Source organism: Schistocerca gregaria, chromosome 2 (assembly GCF_023897955.1).
Source record: "Schistocerca gregaria isolate iqSchGreg1 chromosome 2, iqSchGreg1.2, whole genome shotgun sequence".
Lineage (NCBI taxonomy): Eukaryota > Metazoa > Arthropoda > Insecta > Orthoptera > Acrididae > Schistocerca > Schistocerca gregaria.
In genome coordinates this window covers 749,766,817-749,785,869 of record NC_064921.1, presented here as the reverse complement: position 1 = coordinate 749,785,869, position 19,053 = coordinate 749,766,817, and the positions used below count along the sequence as shown (strand labels likewise).

Genomic DNA, 19,053 nt, shown 5'->3' with positions numbered 1-19,053 from the left:
ATCGGATTAGGGAAGGATGGGGAAGGAAGTTGGCTGTGCCCTTTCAGAGGAACCATCCCGGCATTTGCCTGGAGTGATTTAGGGAAATCACGGAAAACCTAAATCAGGATGGCCAGACGCGGGATTGAACCGTCGGCCTCCCGAATGCGAGTCCAGTGTCTAACCACAGCACCACCTCACTTGGTCCTCAACCTCAGTGGATGTCACATTGTTGTAGTACCTTTATTGGAAACTACACATTCTACTTGCTACAAATTGTCAATCTGAACCCACAACATTTCAAAAAATAAATTCTTAATAGTAATCTTGAAACACACACACACACACACACACACACACATACGACTGCCACCTCCAGCAGTGTGGACTGGAATACAACAGTCATGTTGAACAAAAGCAGCAATATGGAATGGATAGGGAAGCAGAAAGTATAGTTGGGTATTGGGGGGAAGGGGAGAAGAGCACTGTCTGAAGGAGCATGCAGGGTCTAGATGGAGGCATGAGTCATGATGCTGTGGGGTAGAGAGGTGGGGAGGAGGGAGGGGTAACGGGGCGGAAAAGGGGAGAAGCAGGGAAGGGGAAAGACAGGTGGGTGCGTTGGCAAAGGGAGCTACACAATGAAGTTGAGGGACGTGAATAGGGAGGGGCTGATGTGAGAGAGGGGGTGGAAACTGTTGGGTGGAAGGTGCAGGGGCAGCAGGTTACCATAGATTGAGGCCAGGATAGTTTTGGTAGCAGAGAATGTTTTGTAAGTGTAACTCCCATCTGCGCAATTCAGATAAGCTGGTAGAGGAGGGAAGGTCCCAGATGACCCAGATTGTGAAGCAGCCATTGAAATCAAGTACATTGTGTTCAGCATCACAGGGTGGCCTACTACGCTCTTGGCCACTTTGGTGGTTGCTGTTCATCCGAGTGGACAGCTGGTTGGTAGTCATAGCAGTACCAATATTCCTGGAACACAGTTGTTAACGTTTCCATCAAAATTCTCAGGTCCACAGAAGTTTCAGTCCCATCCAAAGGCCTCACCTTTATCCCTAAACACAAATTTAACCAGACCATGCTGGTCTTGCCAGAGACCTACTCTCCTTCTTCTGATCCCTGGAAAGGACATACTTATTTGCGACCAATCCCTCCAACCAAAGCCAACCTAATCCCAACATTGAACCCTGCCTCTCCAAATTCATACCAACATCCAAACTGTTATCCTCCCCCCCCCCCCCCCTCCCACTTAACCACCTTCCAGGTATTCCTTACCTCCAAATTGCCCTCACTATCCTTCACCAAGTTTCTTCTTACACCAACCTTCCGGTAGAAGAAATAGCAGCCATACACAATCTCAAAACAAATCCTGACCTTATCGTACAGGTTGCAAACAAAGGTTCCATCACTGTTGTTATCAATAACACAACTACCTGGCAAAGGCCTCTGACAATTATCTGACTCCTTCACCTACAAACTCTGCCAGAGTGATCCCATGCCAGAAGTCCACCATAATCTCCAATCCCTGCTTGAAACCTTGGGCTTTTAGACAGAACCTCTTCCCTGAATCCATTTCACTCCTCAACCCTGAAATCCTGTACACAAATCCTCTATACGCTCCCCAAAATCAACAAACCCAACAATCCTGGACACCCCATTATAGCTGCTTATTGTGCCCCCACTGGAAGAATTTCAACCCTTATTGACCAACAGCTCCAACCAATTGCATGTAATCTAGCCTCTCACATCTAGGATACCAACCACTCCGTTCACTGACTCTCCACCATCCCCATCCCTTTATCTTTTGGATCCCTCCTTATCACTGTTGACACCACTTCCCTATACACCAACATCAATCTAGACCATGCTCTTGCCACTACTGAACATTACCTCTCCCAATGTCCTTTGCACTGTAAACCCACTATGTCATATACCTTACTAAATTCATCCTAACTCACAACTACTTCTCCTCTGAAGGGAAGATATAAAAACAAATGGCCGGCATAACCAAGGGCACCCGCATGGCACCCTCCTGTTGCAACCTGTTTATAGGCCATCTAGAGGAAACCTTCCTAACCTCCCAAAATGCCAACCCGAGTCTAGATCAGGTTCATTGATGATATCTCCATGATCTGTACTTTAGACCAGGACAATCTATTCTCATACCTTCACAAGCTCAACATCTTCTGTCCCATCTGCTTCATCTGGTCCTCCTCAACTCAAAGAGTGCCACCCTTGCTGGACATTGGCCTTCTCCTACCTGACAGCTCATCTACAACTCTGCCCACATTAGATCCACCAACCACCAACAGTACCAGTGTTTCAGTGGCTGTCTTCCCTTCCACACCAAAAAATCCCTCTCACAAGCTGGTCTTGCTCAGTATACTGAGGGTCTCACCACACCCTTCCGGACAAGCACTACCCTCAGACCCAGTCCACAACCAGGTCTCCTGTCTCGTTTCCCCACACATCCTCAATCCTCCAACCACCCCCACGAACCAGTTACAAAAGAGTGCTCCCTTCGTCACCCAACACACCTTGGACCAGAACAACTGGACCACATCCTTCTCAGGGCTATGATTACATACCATCATACCCTGAAATGAGAAAAATCCTACACAAGATCCTTCCCATCCCTCCTAATGTTGCGTTCCATTACCCACACAACTTCCACAACATCCTGGTCCATCCCTATGCCATTCTCAATCCCATCCCACTGCCACATGGCCATGAGCAAAGCAGATTAACCTGTGGAAAACTCAGGTGCAAGACCTGCCCTATCCACCCACAAAGCACTTCCAAGTCTTGTCATAGGCTTATCCTATCCCATCAGAGGCCAGGTCACATATGAAAGCAGCCATGTAATATAACAGCTCTGATGCAATCATTATACTGCTTTTTATATTGGTATGACTATCCACCAACGGTTGACAAGGATAAAGGTCACTGCCAAACATGGCCACGAGCAAAGCAGATTAACCTGTGGCACAACATACATCTGAATGTAACATGCTTGCTTTAAATGGCTATTTCACAACCCATGCCAACTAGATCCTCCCTTCCACCACCAGCTTGTCTGAAGTGTGCAAATGGGAGTTATCCTTGCAACATATTCTCTGCTACCAAAATTATATGGTAATCTATTGTTCCTGCACCCTCCACACAACAGTTACCATCCGCTCTATCGTATCACCTCCTCCCTCCTTATGTCCCCCATCCTCATTGTATGATGCCCTCAGCCAATGCACCCACCCATAGTTCTCCTTCCCTGCTCCTCTCCTTTTCCAACCCTTTACCTGCCCCACAGCCTCCCGATGTTGCACCTGGTGGCACTCTTGTCATGCCTTCATCCAGTCCCTGCATGATCTACCAGAAAGTGTTCTTCACTCCCATTCTCTTCCCCCCGCCCCCCATCCATACCTGGCTTCCCCCACCCCTTTCAAATTGTTGCTTTTGTTTGATGTGTGGTTGCATTTCAATCCAAGCTGCCAGAGACAGAGGTTATAAGTGTGTTGTGTGCTTGAGTGTGTGAAAGAAAGTGTGTGTGTTCTGTTTTCTTTTCTGAGGAAAGCTAAACTCTTTGATTACACAAACCACTTCCATGTTTAAAAAATAAATAAATAATAAAAAAAATTAAAAAAAACATTACCAGCAATTCAGACAGAGAACTTTCACTTGTTTAATCATTTTACCAATAGTAAGAATAAAATAATGTAATTCAGATTTGTGCATACGGCTTATTTCAAAGTGATTAATATAACGTTTCAAAGTCTTAACTGCTGTAACAACATTCTCTCTTTCTTCTGCCTACATACTGTACACTTGTTGGCAATATCTGAAGCTTTTCTGACATAATAGCTGCTTAAATGGTACATAGGAATAATGTTGAACAACCAGGATGGGCACAAAAAAATTATGCGGACACATGCACCACAAACTGCAGCTAATGAACAACGTTCACACCAGCCACACTAGGATAGGTCCATAATTTGTGTCTCCAGCAGTGGGCTCTAGACATCATTTTATCATCTGTGATGACGATGCAGACATTCCCCCCGCCCAGGTGGCTGCATTTTTCTAGCAAGATATTCATTGGTTCACCACAACAGCTTTCCAAAGTCGTGCCAGCTTCTGGTGATGAGAAGCAGTTGCCTCACAGAAATATAGTACAGTTACTAATTACACATGAGAGCCACTTAATCTATGCTGTAAAATTTGATATACACTCCTGGAAATGGAAAAAAGAACACATTGACACCGGTGTGTCAGACACACCATACTTGCTCCGGACACTGCGAGAGGGCTGTACAAGCAATGATCACATGCACGGCACAGCGGACACACCAGGAACCGCGGTGTTGGCCGTCGAATGGCGCTAGCTGCGCAGCATTTGTGCACCGCCGCCGTCAGTGTCAGCCAGTTTGCCGTGGCATACGGAGCTCCATCGCAGTCTTTAACACTGGTAGCATGCCGCGACAGCGTGGACGTGAACCGTATGTGCAGTTGACGGACTTTGAGCGAGGGCGTATAGTGGGCATGCCGGAGGCCGGGTGGACGTACCGCCGAATTGCTCAACACGTGGGGCGTGAGGTCTCCACAGTACATCGATGTTGTCGCCAGTGGTCGGCGGAAGTTGCACGTGCCCGTCGACCTGGGACCGGACCGCAGCGACGCACGGATGCACGCCAAGACCGTAGGATCCTACGCAGTGCCGTAGGGGACCGCACCGCCACTTCCCAGCAAATTAGGGACACTGTTGCTCCTGGGGTATCGGCGAGGACCATTCGCAACCGTCTCCATGAAGCTGGGCTACGGTCCCGCACACCATTAGGCCGTCTTCCGCTCACGCCCCAACATCGTGCAGCCCGCCTCCAGTGGTGTCGCGACAGGCATGAATGGAGGGACGAATGGACACGTGTCGTCTTCAGCGATAAGAGTCGCTTCTGCCTTGGTGCCAATGATGGTCGTATGCGTGTTTGGCGCCGTGCAGGTGAGCGCCACAATCAGGACTGCATACGACCGAGGCACACAGGGCCAACACCCGGCATCATGGTGTGGGGAGCGATCTCCTACACTGGCCGTACACCTCTGGTGATCGTCGAGGGGACACTGAATAGTGCACAGTACATCCAAACCGTCATCGAACCCATCGTTCTACCATTCCTAGACCGGCAATGGAACTTGCTGTTCCAACAGGACAATGCACGTCCGCATGTATCCCGTGCCACCCAACGTGCTCTAGAAGGTGTAAGTCAACTACCCTGGCCAGCAAGATCTCCGGATCTGTCCCCCATTGAGCATGTTTGGGACTGGATGAAGCGTCGTCTCACGTGGTCTGCACGTCCAGCACGAACGCTGGTCCAACTGAGGCGCCAGGTGGAAATGGCATGGCAAGTCGTTCCACAGGACTACATCTAGCATCTCTATGATCGTCTCCATGGGAGAATAGCAGCCTGCATTGCTGCGAAAGGTGGATATACACTGTACTAGTGCCGACATTGTGCATGCTCTGTTGCCTGTGTCTATGTGCCTGTGGTTCTGTCAGTGTGATCATGTGATGTATCTGACCCCAGGAATGTGTCAATAAAGTTTCCCCTTCCTGGGACAATGAATTCACGGTGTTCTTATTTCAATTTCCAGGAGTGTACTTTATGGTGTGTGTGTGTGTGTGTGTGTGTGTGTGTGAGAGAGAGAGAGAGAGAGAGAGAGAGAGAGAGAGAGAGAGAGAGAGAGAGAGAGAGAGAGAGAGACCACTGCATACAAAATAACACAGAAAACATAAAAAACTTTCAATATCTGTCACTTAGAAAGTCTAGCAAGAGGTGAGGATCAAGAGGAAGGAAGCCCAAAAAATTACAGATTTTATCTTTCCACTGCCTACCTTTCTTGCGTCATGTATAACAACAATTTTAAAATTTAGCCCAGTACTCACTTTTAGAGAAGTTCAACAGGGCTATTCAACCCACCACAGAATCCTCACGTAATCTGAGAACAGTTCCAAGTTATTTCATACACAGATCAACATCTACTAGCCAAGCATTCACAATTCACAAACTCAAATTATGAGCTTTCAAAAATACAGCAGTGGATAAACCTGCCACAGGAGCGAACTGTACCTGTTACACATTAGATCGGCTGTCTCCCTTCTGTGAAGAAAATTTTCAGGTCTGTACAGTCACAATGCGCCGTACCTTAAGCTTCTTTAAGTATCCTCGCTTCACTATCTCTCCCGAGCGACCATCGTGCCGGTCCGAATCCCGCCAGGTCGAGTCTCCGGCTGATGATGAACTCTTTATTGACGACATAGCTCTTTAATGTCGATGCATGGTGCCAGACACCTGTGGGAAGAAAAAATAAGTGATATCCTGGTATAGTAGCATTTTAAAGGCAGCAAATAAATACGTCTGAAAAAATAGTGTTTCTAACTACCTTTTTAAAATAATTCATAAAGCATATTTTTATAATTTCTAGAATTAAGTTCAGTAAACAGATCAAGGTACGGATATATTGAAAAACTTTAGGCATTACGTGGTGAGATCACCTCAAAATTATTTTGCTAAGCAACTACAGATTTGGTTTGTGTTATTGTTTTTAATTGTATTGTGACTAAAATTGTGGAGGATTAACAAGGGGGCCATACGGGCTGCTCTGCCTCTTCCGTTTTTTCTTCACACTTACAAGATTTGAAGAAGAGTGCTCAGGATCAAATTTGTAAAGCAGTATGACACACTTGTCAAAAACAGTTGAAAAGTCAACTCTGTAGATATAAGAGTGCTGTTCAGTACAAAACATTGCAAGCGATGTAGCAAAGCCATCTGCAACTAAGTGCACTGCGATCTAGTCTTGAAATCACAGAATCACTGGTTCAGTTCTCACTAGTGACAATATTTTTTCCCCTCTCTTTTGATTTCTGTATTTAATATTAAACTGAACTATTGATAAATAATGAATCATAATTTACTAATATCAACAAAATGCACTGGTTTGTTTCCAACTACAAAGAAATGATTTTTAAGAGGAATTTTACATGTCCATTCTATAAAGTACTACCAAATTAGCTTAGTGTGCTATTCAGTTTATCAATATTTATTAATAGTTGCTGTAAAACAATAAGAATAACTGGTACTCTAGCAGCAGTCCTTGCCCAACTTGCCCTGGCTCGTGTGCAGCCCTGCCTTGTGCTGTCTGCTACTAACATGCAGCAGAAATACTCAGTCACTGCTGTAGTATTTGTTATTCTTAGTGTTTCACATACGACTAAACCGAATACAGCATTAGGCTTATTTTGGATCGCTGTATTGAATGGTCACAAAAATTCTACTTTAAAAGTAATTTTGTGCACAATGGGAAACAAGTAGATGTTCTTCATTGACACGAGTGCCATGTTAAATATGTGTTGAGCAGTATCTGTCTGAGCAGATTCCATCTACACCTTACAAAAATGAAACTGTCAATATCTGCTGAAACACAAGACAAAATTCACCTGATGACTCTCAGGACACACACCCTGTATACAGAAGTCATATGAAAGAACAAAAAACAGTTGCTATAATTGAGACTGAGACTGACTCAGCAATTACAAGACTGAGACATAGGCAGTATCATTACTGCTCAAAAAGTATTACATTTTTACAAATACTACCCCTCAGGTGCCTTCAAAAGTCGATTTTTTAAATTGTTTCTGAGAGGTGTTTTATACAACTTTAGGAAACTGTGAGCAGCGATGGAGCTTCAAATTGTATACATATGAATACAATCAAAGAGGTTCAAGAGTTGATGACGGTTATCACTTCATAAAGTCCCCTGGTAAATCTCTAAAAACATTCTAGTAAGTACAGTCTCCAGTGTTGTGTATTCCATGTGTCAAAATAAAAGAAAGTAACATGCATACCAATAATATCTTACAATATTCTTTCAAAAATTGCAGAAGCATGAAAAACGGCAGATAAGTGACACGACCAAAAATTAGTCACACCAAGAAACATCACACTAACATGTCCTTTATATGTGCCTAAATTTGACATGAGCATCTACGTCATGGGACATTCTGTTTATAGCCTACCCATACTGACCTCCCCCCATGAACCATGGACCTTGCCATTGGTGGGGAGGCTTGCGTGCCTCAGCGATACAGATAGCCGTACCATAGGTGCAACCACAACGGAGGGGTATCTGTTGAGAGGCCAGACAAACGTGTGGTTTCTGAAGAGGGGCAGCAGCCTTTTCAGTAGTTGCAGGGGCAACAGTCTGGGTGATTGACTGATCTGGCCTTGTAACAATAACCAAAACGGCATTGCTGTGCTGCTACTGCGAACGGCTGAAAGCAAGGGGAAACTACGGCCATAATTTTTCCCGAGGGCATGCAGCTTTACTGTATGATTAAATGATGATGGCGTCCTCTTGGGTAAAATATTCCGGAGGTAAAATAGTCCCCCATTCGGATCTCCGAGCGGGGACTACTCAAGAGGATGTTGTTATCAGGAGAAAGAAAACTGGCGTTCTACGGATCGGAGCGTGGAATGTCAGATCCCTTAATCGGGCAGGTAGGTTAGAAAATTTAAAAAGGGAAATGGATAGGTTAAAGTTAGATATAGTGGGAATTAGTGAGGTTCGGTGGCAGGAGGAACAAGACTTCTGGTCAGGTGGCTACAGGGTTATAAACACAAAATCAAATAGGGGTAATGCAGGAGTAGGTTTAATAATGAATAGGAAAATAGGAATGCGGGTAAGCTACTACAAACAGCATAGTGAACGCATTATTGTGGCCAAGATAGATACGAAGCCCACACCTACTACAGTAGTACAAGTTTATATGCCAACTAGCTCTGCAGATGACGAAGAAATTGAAGAAATGTATGATGAAATAAAAGAAATTATTCAGATAGTGAAGGGAGACGAAAAATTAATAGTCATGGGTGACTGGAATTCGGTAGTAGGAAAAGGGAGAGAAGGAAATGTAGTAGGTGATTATGGACTGGGGCAAAGAAATGAAAGAGGAAGCCGCCTGGTAGGATTTTGCACAGAGCACAACTTAATCATAGGTAACACTTGGTTCAAGAATCATAAAGGAAGGCTGTATACATGGAAGAAGTCTGGAGATACTAAAAGGTATCAGATAGATTATATAATGGTAAGACAGAGATTTAGGAACCAGGTTTTAAGTTGTAAGACATTTCCAGGGGCAGATGTGGACTCTGACCACAATCTATTGGTTATGACCTGTAGATTAAAACTGAAGAAACTGCAAAAAGGTGGGAATTTAAGGAGATGGGACATGGATAAACTAAAAGAACCAGAGGTTGTACACAGTTTCAGGGCGAGCATAAGGGAGCAATTGACAGGAATGGGGGAAAGAAATACAGTAGAAGAAGAATGGGTAGCTTTGAGGGATGAAGTAGTGAAGCCAGCAGAGGATCAGATAGGTAAAAAGATGAGGGCTAGTAGAAATCATTGGGTAACACAAGAAATATTGAATTTAACTGATGAAAGGAGAAAATATAAAAATGCAGTAAATGAAGCAGGCAAAAAGGAATACAGACGTCTCAAAAATGAGATCGACAGGAAGTGCAAAATGGCTAAGCAGGGATGGCTAGAGAACAAATGTAAGGATGTAGAGGCCTATCTCAATAGGGGTAAGATAGCCAATGCCTACAGGAAAATTAAAGAGACCTTTGGAAATAAGAGAACCACTTGTATGAATATCAAGAGCTCAGATGGAAACCCAGTTCTAAGCTAAGAAGGAAAAGCAGAAAGGTGGAAGGAGTATATCGAGGGTCTATACAAGGGCGATGTACTTGAGGACAATATTATGGAAATGGAAGAGGATGTAGACGAAGACGAAATGGGAGATACGATACTGCGTGAAGAATTTGACAGAGCACTGAAAGATCTGAGTCAAAACAAGCCCCGAGAGGAGACAACGTTCCGTTGGAACTACTGACAGGCTTGGGAGAGCCAGTCCTGACGAAACTGTACCATCTGGTGAGCAAGATGTATGAAACAGGCGAAATACCCTCAGACTTCAAGAAGAATATAATTCCAATCCCAAAGAAAGCATGTGTTGACAGATGTGAAAATTACCAAACAATCAGTTTAATGAGCCACAGCTGCAAAATACTAATGCGAATTCTTTGCAGACGAATGGAAAAACTAGTAGAAGCCGACCTCGGGGAAGATCAGTATGGATTCCATAGAGATTTTGGAACACGTGAGGCAATACTGACCCTACGACTTATCTTAGAAGCTAGATTAAGAAAGGGCAAACCTACATTTCTAGCATTTGTAGACTTAGAGAAAGCTTTTGACTATGTTGACTGGAATACTCTCTTTCAACTTCTGAAGGTGGCAGGGGTAAAATATAGGGAGCAAAAGACTATTTACAATTTGTACAGAAACCAGATGGCAGTTATAAGAGTCGAGGGACATGAAAGGAAAGCAGTGGTTGGTAAGGGAGTGAGACAGGGTTGTAGTCTCTCCCCGATGTTATTCAATCTGTATATTGAGCAAGCAGTAAAGGAAACAAAACAAAAATTCGGAGTAGGTATTAAAATCCATGGGGAAGAAATAAAAACTTTGAGGTTCGCCGATGACATCGTAATTCTGTCAGAGACAGCAAAGGACTTGGAAGAGCAGTTGAACGGAATGGATAGTGTCTTGAAAGGAGGATATAAGATGAACATCAACAAAAGCAAAACAAGGATAATGGAATGTAGTCGAATTAAGTCTGGTGATGCTGAGGGAATTAGATTAGGAAATGAGACACTTAAAGTAGTAAAGGAGTTTTGCTATTTGGGGAGCACAATAACTGACGATGGTCGAAGTACAGAGGATATAAAATGTAGACTGGCAATGGCAAGGAAAGTGTTTCTGAAGAAGAGAAATTTGTTAACATCGAGTATAGATTTAAGTGTCAGGAAGTCATTTCTGAAAGTATTTGTATGGAATGTAGCCATGTATGGAAGTGAAATATGGACGATAAATAGTTTGGACAAGAAGAGAATAGAAGCTTTCGAAATGTAGTGCTACAGAAGAATGCTGAAGATTAGATGGGTAGATCACATAACTAATGAGGAGGTATTGAATGGATTTGGGGAGAAGAGGACTTTGTGGCATAACTTGACTAGAAGAAGGGATCGGTTGGTAGGACATGTTCTGAGGCATCAAGGGATCACCACTTTAGTATTGGAGGGCAGCGTAGAGGGTAAAAATCGTAGAGGGAGACCAAGAGATGACTACACTAAGCAGATTCAGAAGGATGTGGGTTGCAGTAGGTTCTGGGAGATGAAGAAGGTTCCACAGGATAGAGTAGCATGGAGAGCTGCATCAAACCAGTCTCAGGACTGAAGACCACAAACACAACCCATACTGACTTGTATCTGCGAGCTGATAGTTGTCACCATCCAGTTCAGCGTGAAGGAGTACTTCGCACCTTGGTTCACAGGGCCCACATTATCTCAGACCATGAAAGTTTTACAGCTGAGCTATCACATCTCGAAGTCACCTCTTGTCAGTATAGTTATAGTGAAAGGCAGATCTAACATGCATTGCGACATCAGCCTTCTGTCCAACGGGTGACTGACGATAGCAAAGAAGTGGTGCCTAAGTCTACGGCCTGTTTGCCTTACGCAGGAAGCATTTCCAACAGGATTGGCTGTATTTTGCGGAAATATGACGTGAAATGGGTTTTTCAACCACCTTCGAAGACTAAGGCCCCGTTGGCATCCGTAAAAGATGATCTTGGTTTGCGTAAGGCTGGGGTCTATCGTATTCCTTGCAGTTGTGGCATGTCATATATTTGTCAGACAATCAGGACTTTGGAAGACCGGTGTATTGAACATAAGCGTCACACACGCTTACAACAGCTGAGCAAATCCGCTATTGCAGAACACTGCCTTGACACCGGTCATCCAATGGTATACAACAACATGGAGATTCTGGCTTGCACGTCCAGCCATTGGGATAGTGTTATTAAGGAAGCAGTTGAAATCAGACTATCAAGCAACCTTATTAACAGAGATGGTGGATTTTGTTTAAATGCTGCTTGGAATCCGGCTCTGCCTCTCATCAAAAAACAGAGGGACAGAATTAGTGCTACCTCACCTGTTGATTAATAGTAACTATCGATATTTAAGATGTTGGTTATCTTTGTCTGGGTTGACACTTGTTCTGTGTGTGGTGTCTTCCTTGTTTCTCCTCTGTGAACCGAGGTATTAAATTTGCTAGCATGTTTCTTTTTCCTTGCATTTGTACCTTGAGAATGGCAGTGTGTGCTCCTGTCGAAATATCGGCGGTGTTCGACGACGTCATCCAGCAGCAAACCCGTAAGTTATTTGAACAGTCAATTCACCGGGAAAAGTTAAGGTCTCACTTTCTTGGGATAGCTTACATCTATCTTCAAGAGTCTGCCAATTCAGTTTCTTCAGCATCACTGTAACTCTCTCTCACAAGTCAAACAAACCGGTACCGTTCATGCTGCCCTTCTATGGATGCATTAAATATCCCCTGTTAGTCCTATCTGCCATAGGTCCCACACATTTGAGCAATACTGGTTGTTGAGAGGAACAACATATTATAGTAGGAGGGACAAAAAAAACTGCATTTGAAGCAGCTCAAGCTATTGTTGTTAATGTCTGCAATGGTACTGCTATTACGAAGAGTCACCATCAGACAGGACAAATCATCCTATTGCTGACAGGAAATAAATGACTGACAACAAAGGAAGGGGGGGGGGGAGTGAGTGAGACACACACACACACACACACACACACACACACACACACACACACACACACAGAGAGAGAGAGAGAGAGAGAGAGAGAGAGAGAGAGAGAGAGAGAGAGAGAAACCTCTTAAGTAAGTCAAACCCAATACAGAAACACTAACCTCTAGCTATGAATACAACATTTGATAGAAGCAAACATAGCCTGTTACTCACAACTTGTCATGAATTTATACTATTAAATGTGAGCCTTGCTTTGCAGCCCACATTTTCATATGAGAATTTCAGTCATAAAAAGCCATCAGATACAGAAAAATATCTGACAAAACTTCTTCCAAAGAAACTATACAGTATAATGGACAGTGATTACAGAAAGAGAAGTTATAATTATTTTAATAACACCCACAGGAAAAGTGTTTCCTAGCACTTGTGACAAAATATTATACAATTATATGGTGGGACAATAAAATTAAGGCTGCAATGGTAAAAATGTATCAAAAGAAGTATTCACTGGCAAAAACTAAAATTAGGAATAGGCAAACAGGGTTGGTCAAAATTTAGCTTCAGGAGGTGAAATTCCAATACACACTAAAAGTGTGTCAAGAAGCTAGTCATTGCCTTCAGAAGCGTTAATACCTCCTTCAGGGAGAAAAAGAGGGCTAGGCTGGGAAGAAAGGGCAGGTCTCCAAGACTGCAGACCTGTCATGATGAAAAGAAAAAACGAAATATCCCCGAGGAACGATTTAACAGTTCCAAAAAGCTTGTAAGTCCAGAAGTGGTACTAGAATTCTGTCTCCTGAAGGTAAGTTCCTTTCACCTACAGAATGTGATTGAAGTACTGACTAGCCACTCTGCCTCCTAGTAAAAATGTTATCAAAGAAAAATATACAGGGTGTTACAAAAAGGTACAGCCAAACTTTCAGGAAACATTCCTCATACACAAAGAAAGAAAATATGTTATGTGGACATGTGTCCAGAAATGCTTACTTTCCATGTTAGAGCTCATTTTATAACTTATCTTCAAATCACCTTAATCATGGAATGGAAACACACAGTAACAGAACGTACCAGCGTGACTTCAAACACTTTGTTACAGGAAATGTTCAAAATGTCCTCTGTTAGCGACGATACATGCATCCACCCTCCATCGCATGGAATCCCTGATGCGCTGATGCAGCCCTGGAGAATGGCGTATTGTATCACAGCCGTCCACAATACGAGCACGAAGAGTCTCCACATTTGGTACCGGGATTGCGTAGACAAGAGCTTTCAAATGCCCCCATAAATGAAAGTCAAGAGGGTTGAGGTCAGGAGAGCGTGGAGGCCATGGAATTGGTCTGCCTCTACCAATCCATCGGTCACCGAATCTGTTGTTGAGAAGCGTACGAACCCTTCGACTGAAATCTGCAGGAGCTCCATCGTGCATGAACCACATGTTGTGTCGTACTTGTAAAGGCACATGTTCTAGCAGCACAGGTAGAGTATCGCGTATGAAATCATAATAATGGGCTCCATTAAGCATAGGTGGAAGAACATGGTGCCCAATCAAGACATCACCAACAATGCTTGCCCAAACATTCACAAAAAATCTGTGTTGATGACGTGATTGCACAATTGTGTGCGGATTCTAGTCAGCCCACACATGTTGATTGTGAATCGAGGAAGTACAGTACATACGGACAAAACTAAAATGAGCTCTAACATGGAAATTAAGCATTTCCGGACACATGTCCACATTAACATCTTTTCTTTATTTGTGTGTGAGGGATGTTTCCTGGAAGTTTGGCCGTACCTTTTTGTAACACCTGTATATACTGAGAAAGTGAGGATGATTGTGTGTATTGTATTTAATAGCTCTGTTGTCTACAAAAGCATCTCCTATATAAGACATTGCACAAGTCACATTACAAGTACAATTCTGAGTCATTTCTAGGCATACTTATTACAATAATACAATTTATACATTAGGTATTTATATAACACACTTCATAAGTATAAATATTCTTCAATGGAGTTAAAGCAGTGATGCTGTAAATATGACTTCTTGATTTTCCAAAGGTTTGATTTCAATAACAGCTTTTATGTTTTCAGGAAGTTTGATATTAAGTTTAACTCCCATGCGGAAAGTACATTTTTGGCACAGGGATCTGTGGATTTGGCTTATATGTAAATTTTTGTTTTGTCTGGTAAAAAATGGGTGATCATGAACATCACTTTCTTTTTTTGTAGTCCTTACCTACTATATTTATTTTAAAGAACATAGGGGTTTCCATGAACCATGATACAGATAGCCGTACTGTAGGTGCAACCACAACGAAGGGGTATATGCTGAGGGGCTAGTTAAACATATGGTTCCTGAAGAGGTGCAGCAGCCTTTTCAGTAGTTGTCTGGGCAACAGTCTTGATAGTTGATTCATCTGGCCTTGTAACATCAACCAAAATGGCCTAGCTGTGCTGGTACTGCGAACGGCTGAAAGCAAGGCAAAACTAAAGCCATAATTTTTCCTGAGAGCACACAGCTTTACTGTATGGTTAAATGATGATGGCATCCTCTTGGGTCAAATATTTTGGATGTAAAATAGTCCCCCATTCGGATCTCCGGGTTGGGACCAGTCAGGAGGATGTCGTTATAAGGAGAAAGAAAACTGGCGTTCTACGGATCGGAATGTGGAATGTCAGATCCCTTAAACGGGCAGGTATGTTAAAAAATTTTAAAAGGGAAATGGGTACGTTAAAGTTAAACCTAGCGGAAATTAGTGAAGTTCACTGCAGGAGAAAGAGGACTTCTGGTCAGGTGATACAGGGTTACAACTACAAAATCAAATACGGGTAATACAGGAATAGGTTTAATAATGAATTTAAAAAAATAGGAATGCAGATAAGCTATTACGAACAGCATAGTGAATGCACTTTTGTAGCCAAGATAGACACGAAGCCCACACCCCCTACAGCAGTACAAGTTCTGCAGGTGTTTAAGAAGTTGAAGAAATGTATGGGGGGGGGGGGGGGGGGGGGGGGGGGAAGAGAGAGAGAGAGAGAGAGAGAGAGAGAGAGAGAGAGAGAGAGAGAGAGAGAGAAACCATTCAGATAGTTAAGAGAGACGAAAATTTAATAGTCATAGGGGACTGTAATTCGATAGTAGGAAAAGGGAAGGAAAAGTAGTAGGTGAATATGGACTGGGGGTAAGGAATGAAAGAGGAAGCCGCCTGGTAGAATTTTGCACATAGCGAAACTTAATCATAACAAACACTTGGTATAAGAATCATGAAAGAATGCTGTTTATGTGGAAGAGGCCTGGAGACACTGCAGGGTTCCAGATAGATTATATAATGATAAGACGGAGATTTAGGAACCAGGTTTTAAGTTTTAAGACATTTTCAGAGGCAGAGATAGACTCTGGCCACAATTTGTTGGTTATGAATTGCAGATTTAAACTGAAGAAACTGCAAAAAAGTAGGAATTTAAGGAGATGGCGCCTGGATAAACTGAGAGAACCATAGTTTGCAGAGAATTTCACAGAGAGCATTAGGGTACAGTTGACAAAAACAGGGGAAAGAAATACATTAGAAGAAGAATGGGTAGCTTTGAGAGATGATATAGTAAAGGCAGCAGAGGTTCAATTCAGTAAAAAGATGAGGGCTAGTAGAAATCCTTGGGTAACAGAAGAGATTTTGAAATTAATTAATGAAAGGGGAAAATATAAAAATGCAGTAAATGAAGCAGGTGAAAAGGAATACAAACGTTTAAAAAATCAGATCGACAGGAAGTGCAAAATGGCTAAGCAGGGATGACTAGAGGACAAACGTTAGAACATAGAAGCATATATCACTAGGGGTAAGATAGATAATGCCTACAGGAAAATTAAAGAGACCTTTGGAGAAAAGGGAACCACCTGTATGAATATCAAGAACTCATATGGGAAACCAGTCCTAAGCAAATAAGGGAAAGCAGAAAGGTGGAAAGAATACATAGAGGGTCTATACAAGGGCGACGTACTTGAGGGAAATATTACGGAAATGAGAGAGGACGTAGATGAAAATGAAATGGGAGATATGATACTGCGAGAAGAATTTGACAGAGCACTGGAAGACCTAATTTAAAACAAGGCCCTGGGAGTAGACAACATTCCATTAGAACTACTGATAGCCTTGGGAGAGCCAGCCATCACAGAACTCTTCTATCTGGTGAGTAAGACATATGAGACAGGCGAAATACCTTCAGACTTCAAGAAGAATTATAATTCCCAAAGGAAGCAAGTGCTGACAGGTGTGAAAATTACCGAACTATCAGTTTAAAACTGTATTTACTTGAATCTAAGCCACAACTGAAAAATGAGACTCGAAATCAAGGGAAAAAATTTTTTTCCGAATCTAAGCTGCACCTGAAATTTGAGACTCCAAATCGAAACAAAGTTGGTCCATTTTAACATGAGACACAATTTAGGTCGAATTGAAGAAGATACAGCTACAGTAGTTTGGTTCGAGTCGTAAGCTTAGCAGTTAAGCTTTACCAGGTAGCCATTGCTATGCGTCAGGCACTCTGTCCATATTTATACGGGTACCCTACCTTTTTCACGTTCTTCGCTTGGTTTGAATCAATTGCCTATTTTGCTTTGATCTCATAAGTACCGTTCTCTTTGTTGTAGGTGTTTATGTGACTCTAAGCTGAAAATGCATTATTGTACTGTGTCATGCATTGTTTGTCACATTCTGATAATGAGTGTTTACGACCTGTCACCGCTCGTGGCATGGTTTGCTTTTGTACACACTACCGCTGCTTACAATAAATTAAAAAAAAAAAAAAAAAAAGAAAGAGAGAGAGAGAGAGAGGAATTGTCTCATTAGAGAAACAATGGCAAGAGACTGCTATTTGTTGTTACTTACACTGCTGCTTTCTTTGATAATGATCAACAAGAACCAAATAACAGAGTGCGTATGATAGAAGATGTTCTGAATGAGAGTTTAGCGAAAAATTTTCTCCGCTTGAAAATCTTTGCAGACACCTCTTTAGTACATTACATTCTGCACAGAAATTAGCGTCATCTTAGATTTAAATATCTAGGCAGTTGCCGTGCTTCATTTCTGACTGTATCCCTATTCAGCATAAGAATAATATGAATATAAACATGACATGATATGTAGTTTCGTAGTTTATTAGGCAGACAGGACTTAAATGAGACAGCAGCAAACATGAAAGAATACATGACATAATGTTTATGTTTGTATTATTATTATGGTGAAGAGAATACTGCATGGGATTCATGATTCATAAAAGTTCCTATTAGCAACCATCTCTTGTCACAGGTAGGAAAAAATTCAGAATGTAGAGTTGGACATATTGACATACAACCCAAACAGTCTTGCCAGTCAGATTTTCGTAGTAGATTTTTAGTGATGACCTCAAATGCAGTGTGTGTTGTTGTTGTTGGTGGTGTCATCTTCAGTCCGTAGACTGGTTTGATGCAGCTCTCCACGCTTTTCCAAGCTGTGCAATGCAGAGTAGCAACACTTATAAAATAAGAATGAAAATAACTCAGAAATTAAATGCTGAAATTTAAAACAAAATTTTATTAGGTTTGTAATACATCTTATACGAACTGTTTAAAATATCAGTCTTGATTCTGAATCACTATCACTCGATTCTTTTCTGCTCATTTCTTCATATACAGCACTGTCCTCCATACTATCTAGTCCATTGGATATCGAACATTTTTTAAATGCTTGTTGCACAGTCTGATTTGGAACACACTTCCATGTATCATAAAACCACTGGCACACTTGCTACAAACTTGCGCGTTTTACACGTCCTGGTGGTGTCAGTTGTCTGTCGCTTTTCGAAAGCCAGTCTGTGTACATGCATTTAAGCTTGTCCTTAAATGGTTTATTCGAACAGACATCAAGTGGTTGCATAATTGACATCATCCCACCTGGAATTACTGCCATGTCCGTTTTGCTTTCCTCTAATTTTCGTTTTACTGCAGGTATTGTATAGCCTGCGTACGCATTTAATACTAACAGACTGCGTAAACCAAGCATTGCACCGGGACAATGATTCCACACATGCCTAACCCATTCCAGCACCATGTCCTCCGAAAACCACCCAGTTTCGTTTGCTCGTAAAATCACAGTTTTTGGAAACACTTCCAATTTCGGTAAAGTCTTTCACTTGAAAACTATGAATGGGGGTAATTTATGTCCATCTGCTGCGCAAGCAAGGATGACGGACATCTGCTGTTTTTAACCCCCTGATGTAAGAACACTTATGTCTTTGTTTCCTTTGGCGTCAACTGTATAATTTGAAGGCATGTCAAAATTATTACAGGGGTTTGGTCAGCATTTCCTATCTGACCCAGAAGG

General features: G+C 42.4%; 1 protein-coding gene across 5 annotated transcripts in view; it reads right to left on the bottom strand.

Annotated features, from left to right (window-relative positions):
* LOC126334930 (insulin receptor substrate 1) overlaps positions 1-19,053 on the bottom strand; it is a 211,636-nt gene that overhangs the window by 167,024 nt on the left and 25,559 nt on the right. For all 5 annotated transcript variants that reach the window (XM_049997664.1, XM_049997666.1, XM_049997667.1 and 2 more), the window contains one exon: positions 6,171-6,317. In XM_049997664.1, coding sequence (XP_049853621.1) covers positions 6,171-6,284 — 114 coding nt within the window. In that variant the 5' untranslated portion in view covers positions 6,285-6,317. The remainder of the gene's footprint in view (positions 1-6,170; positions 6,318-19,053) is intronic.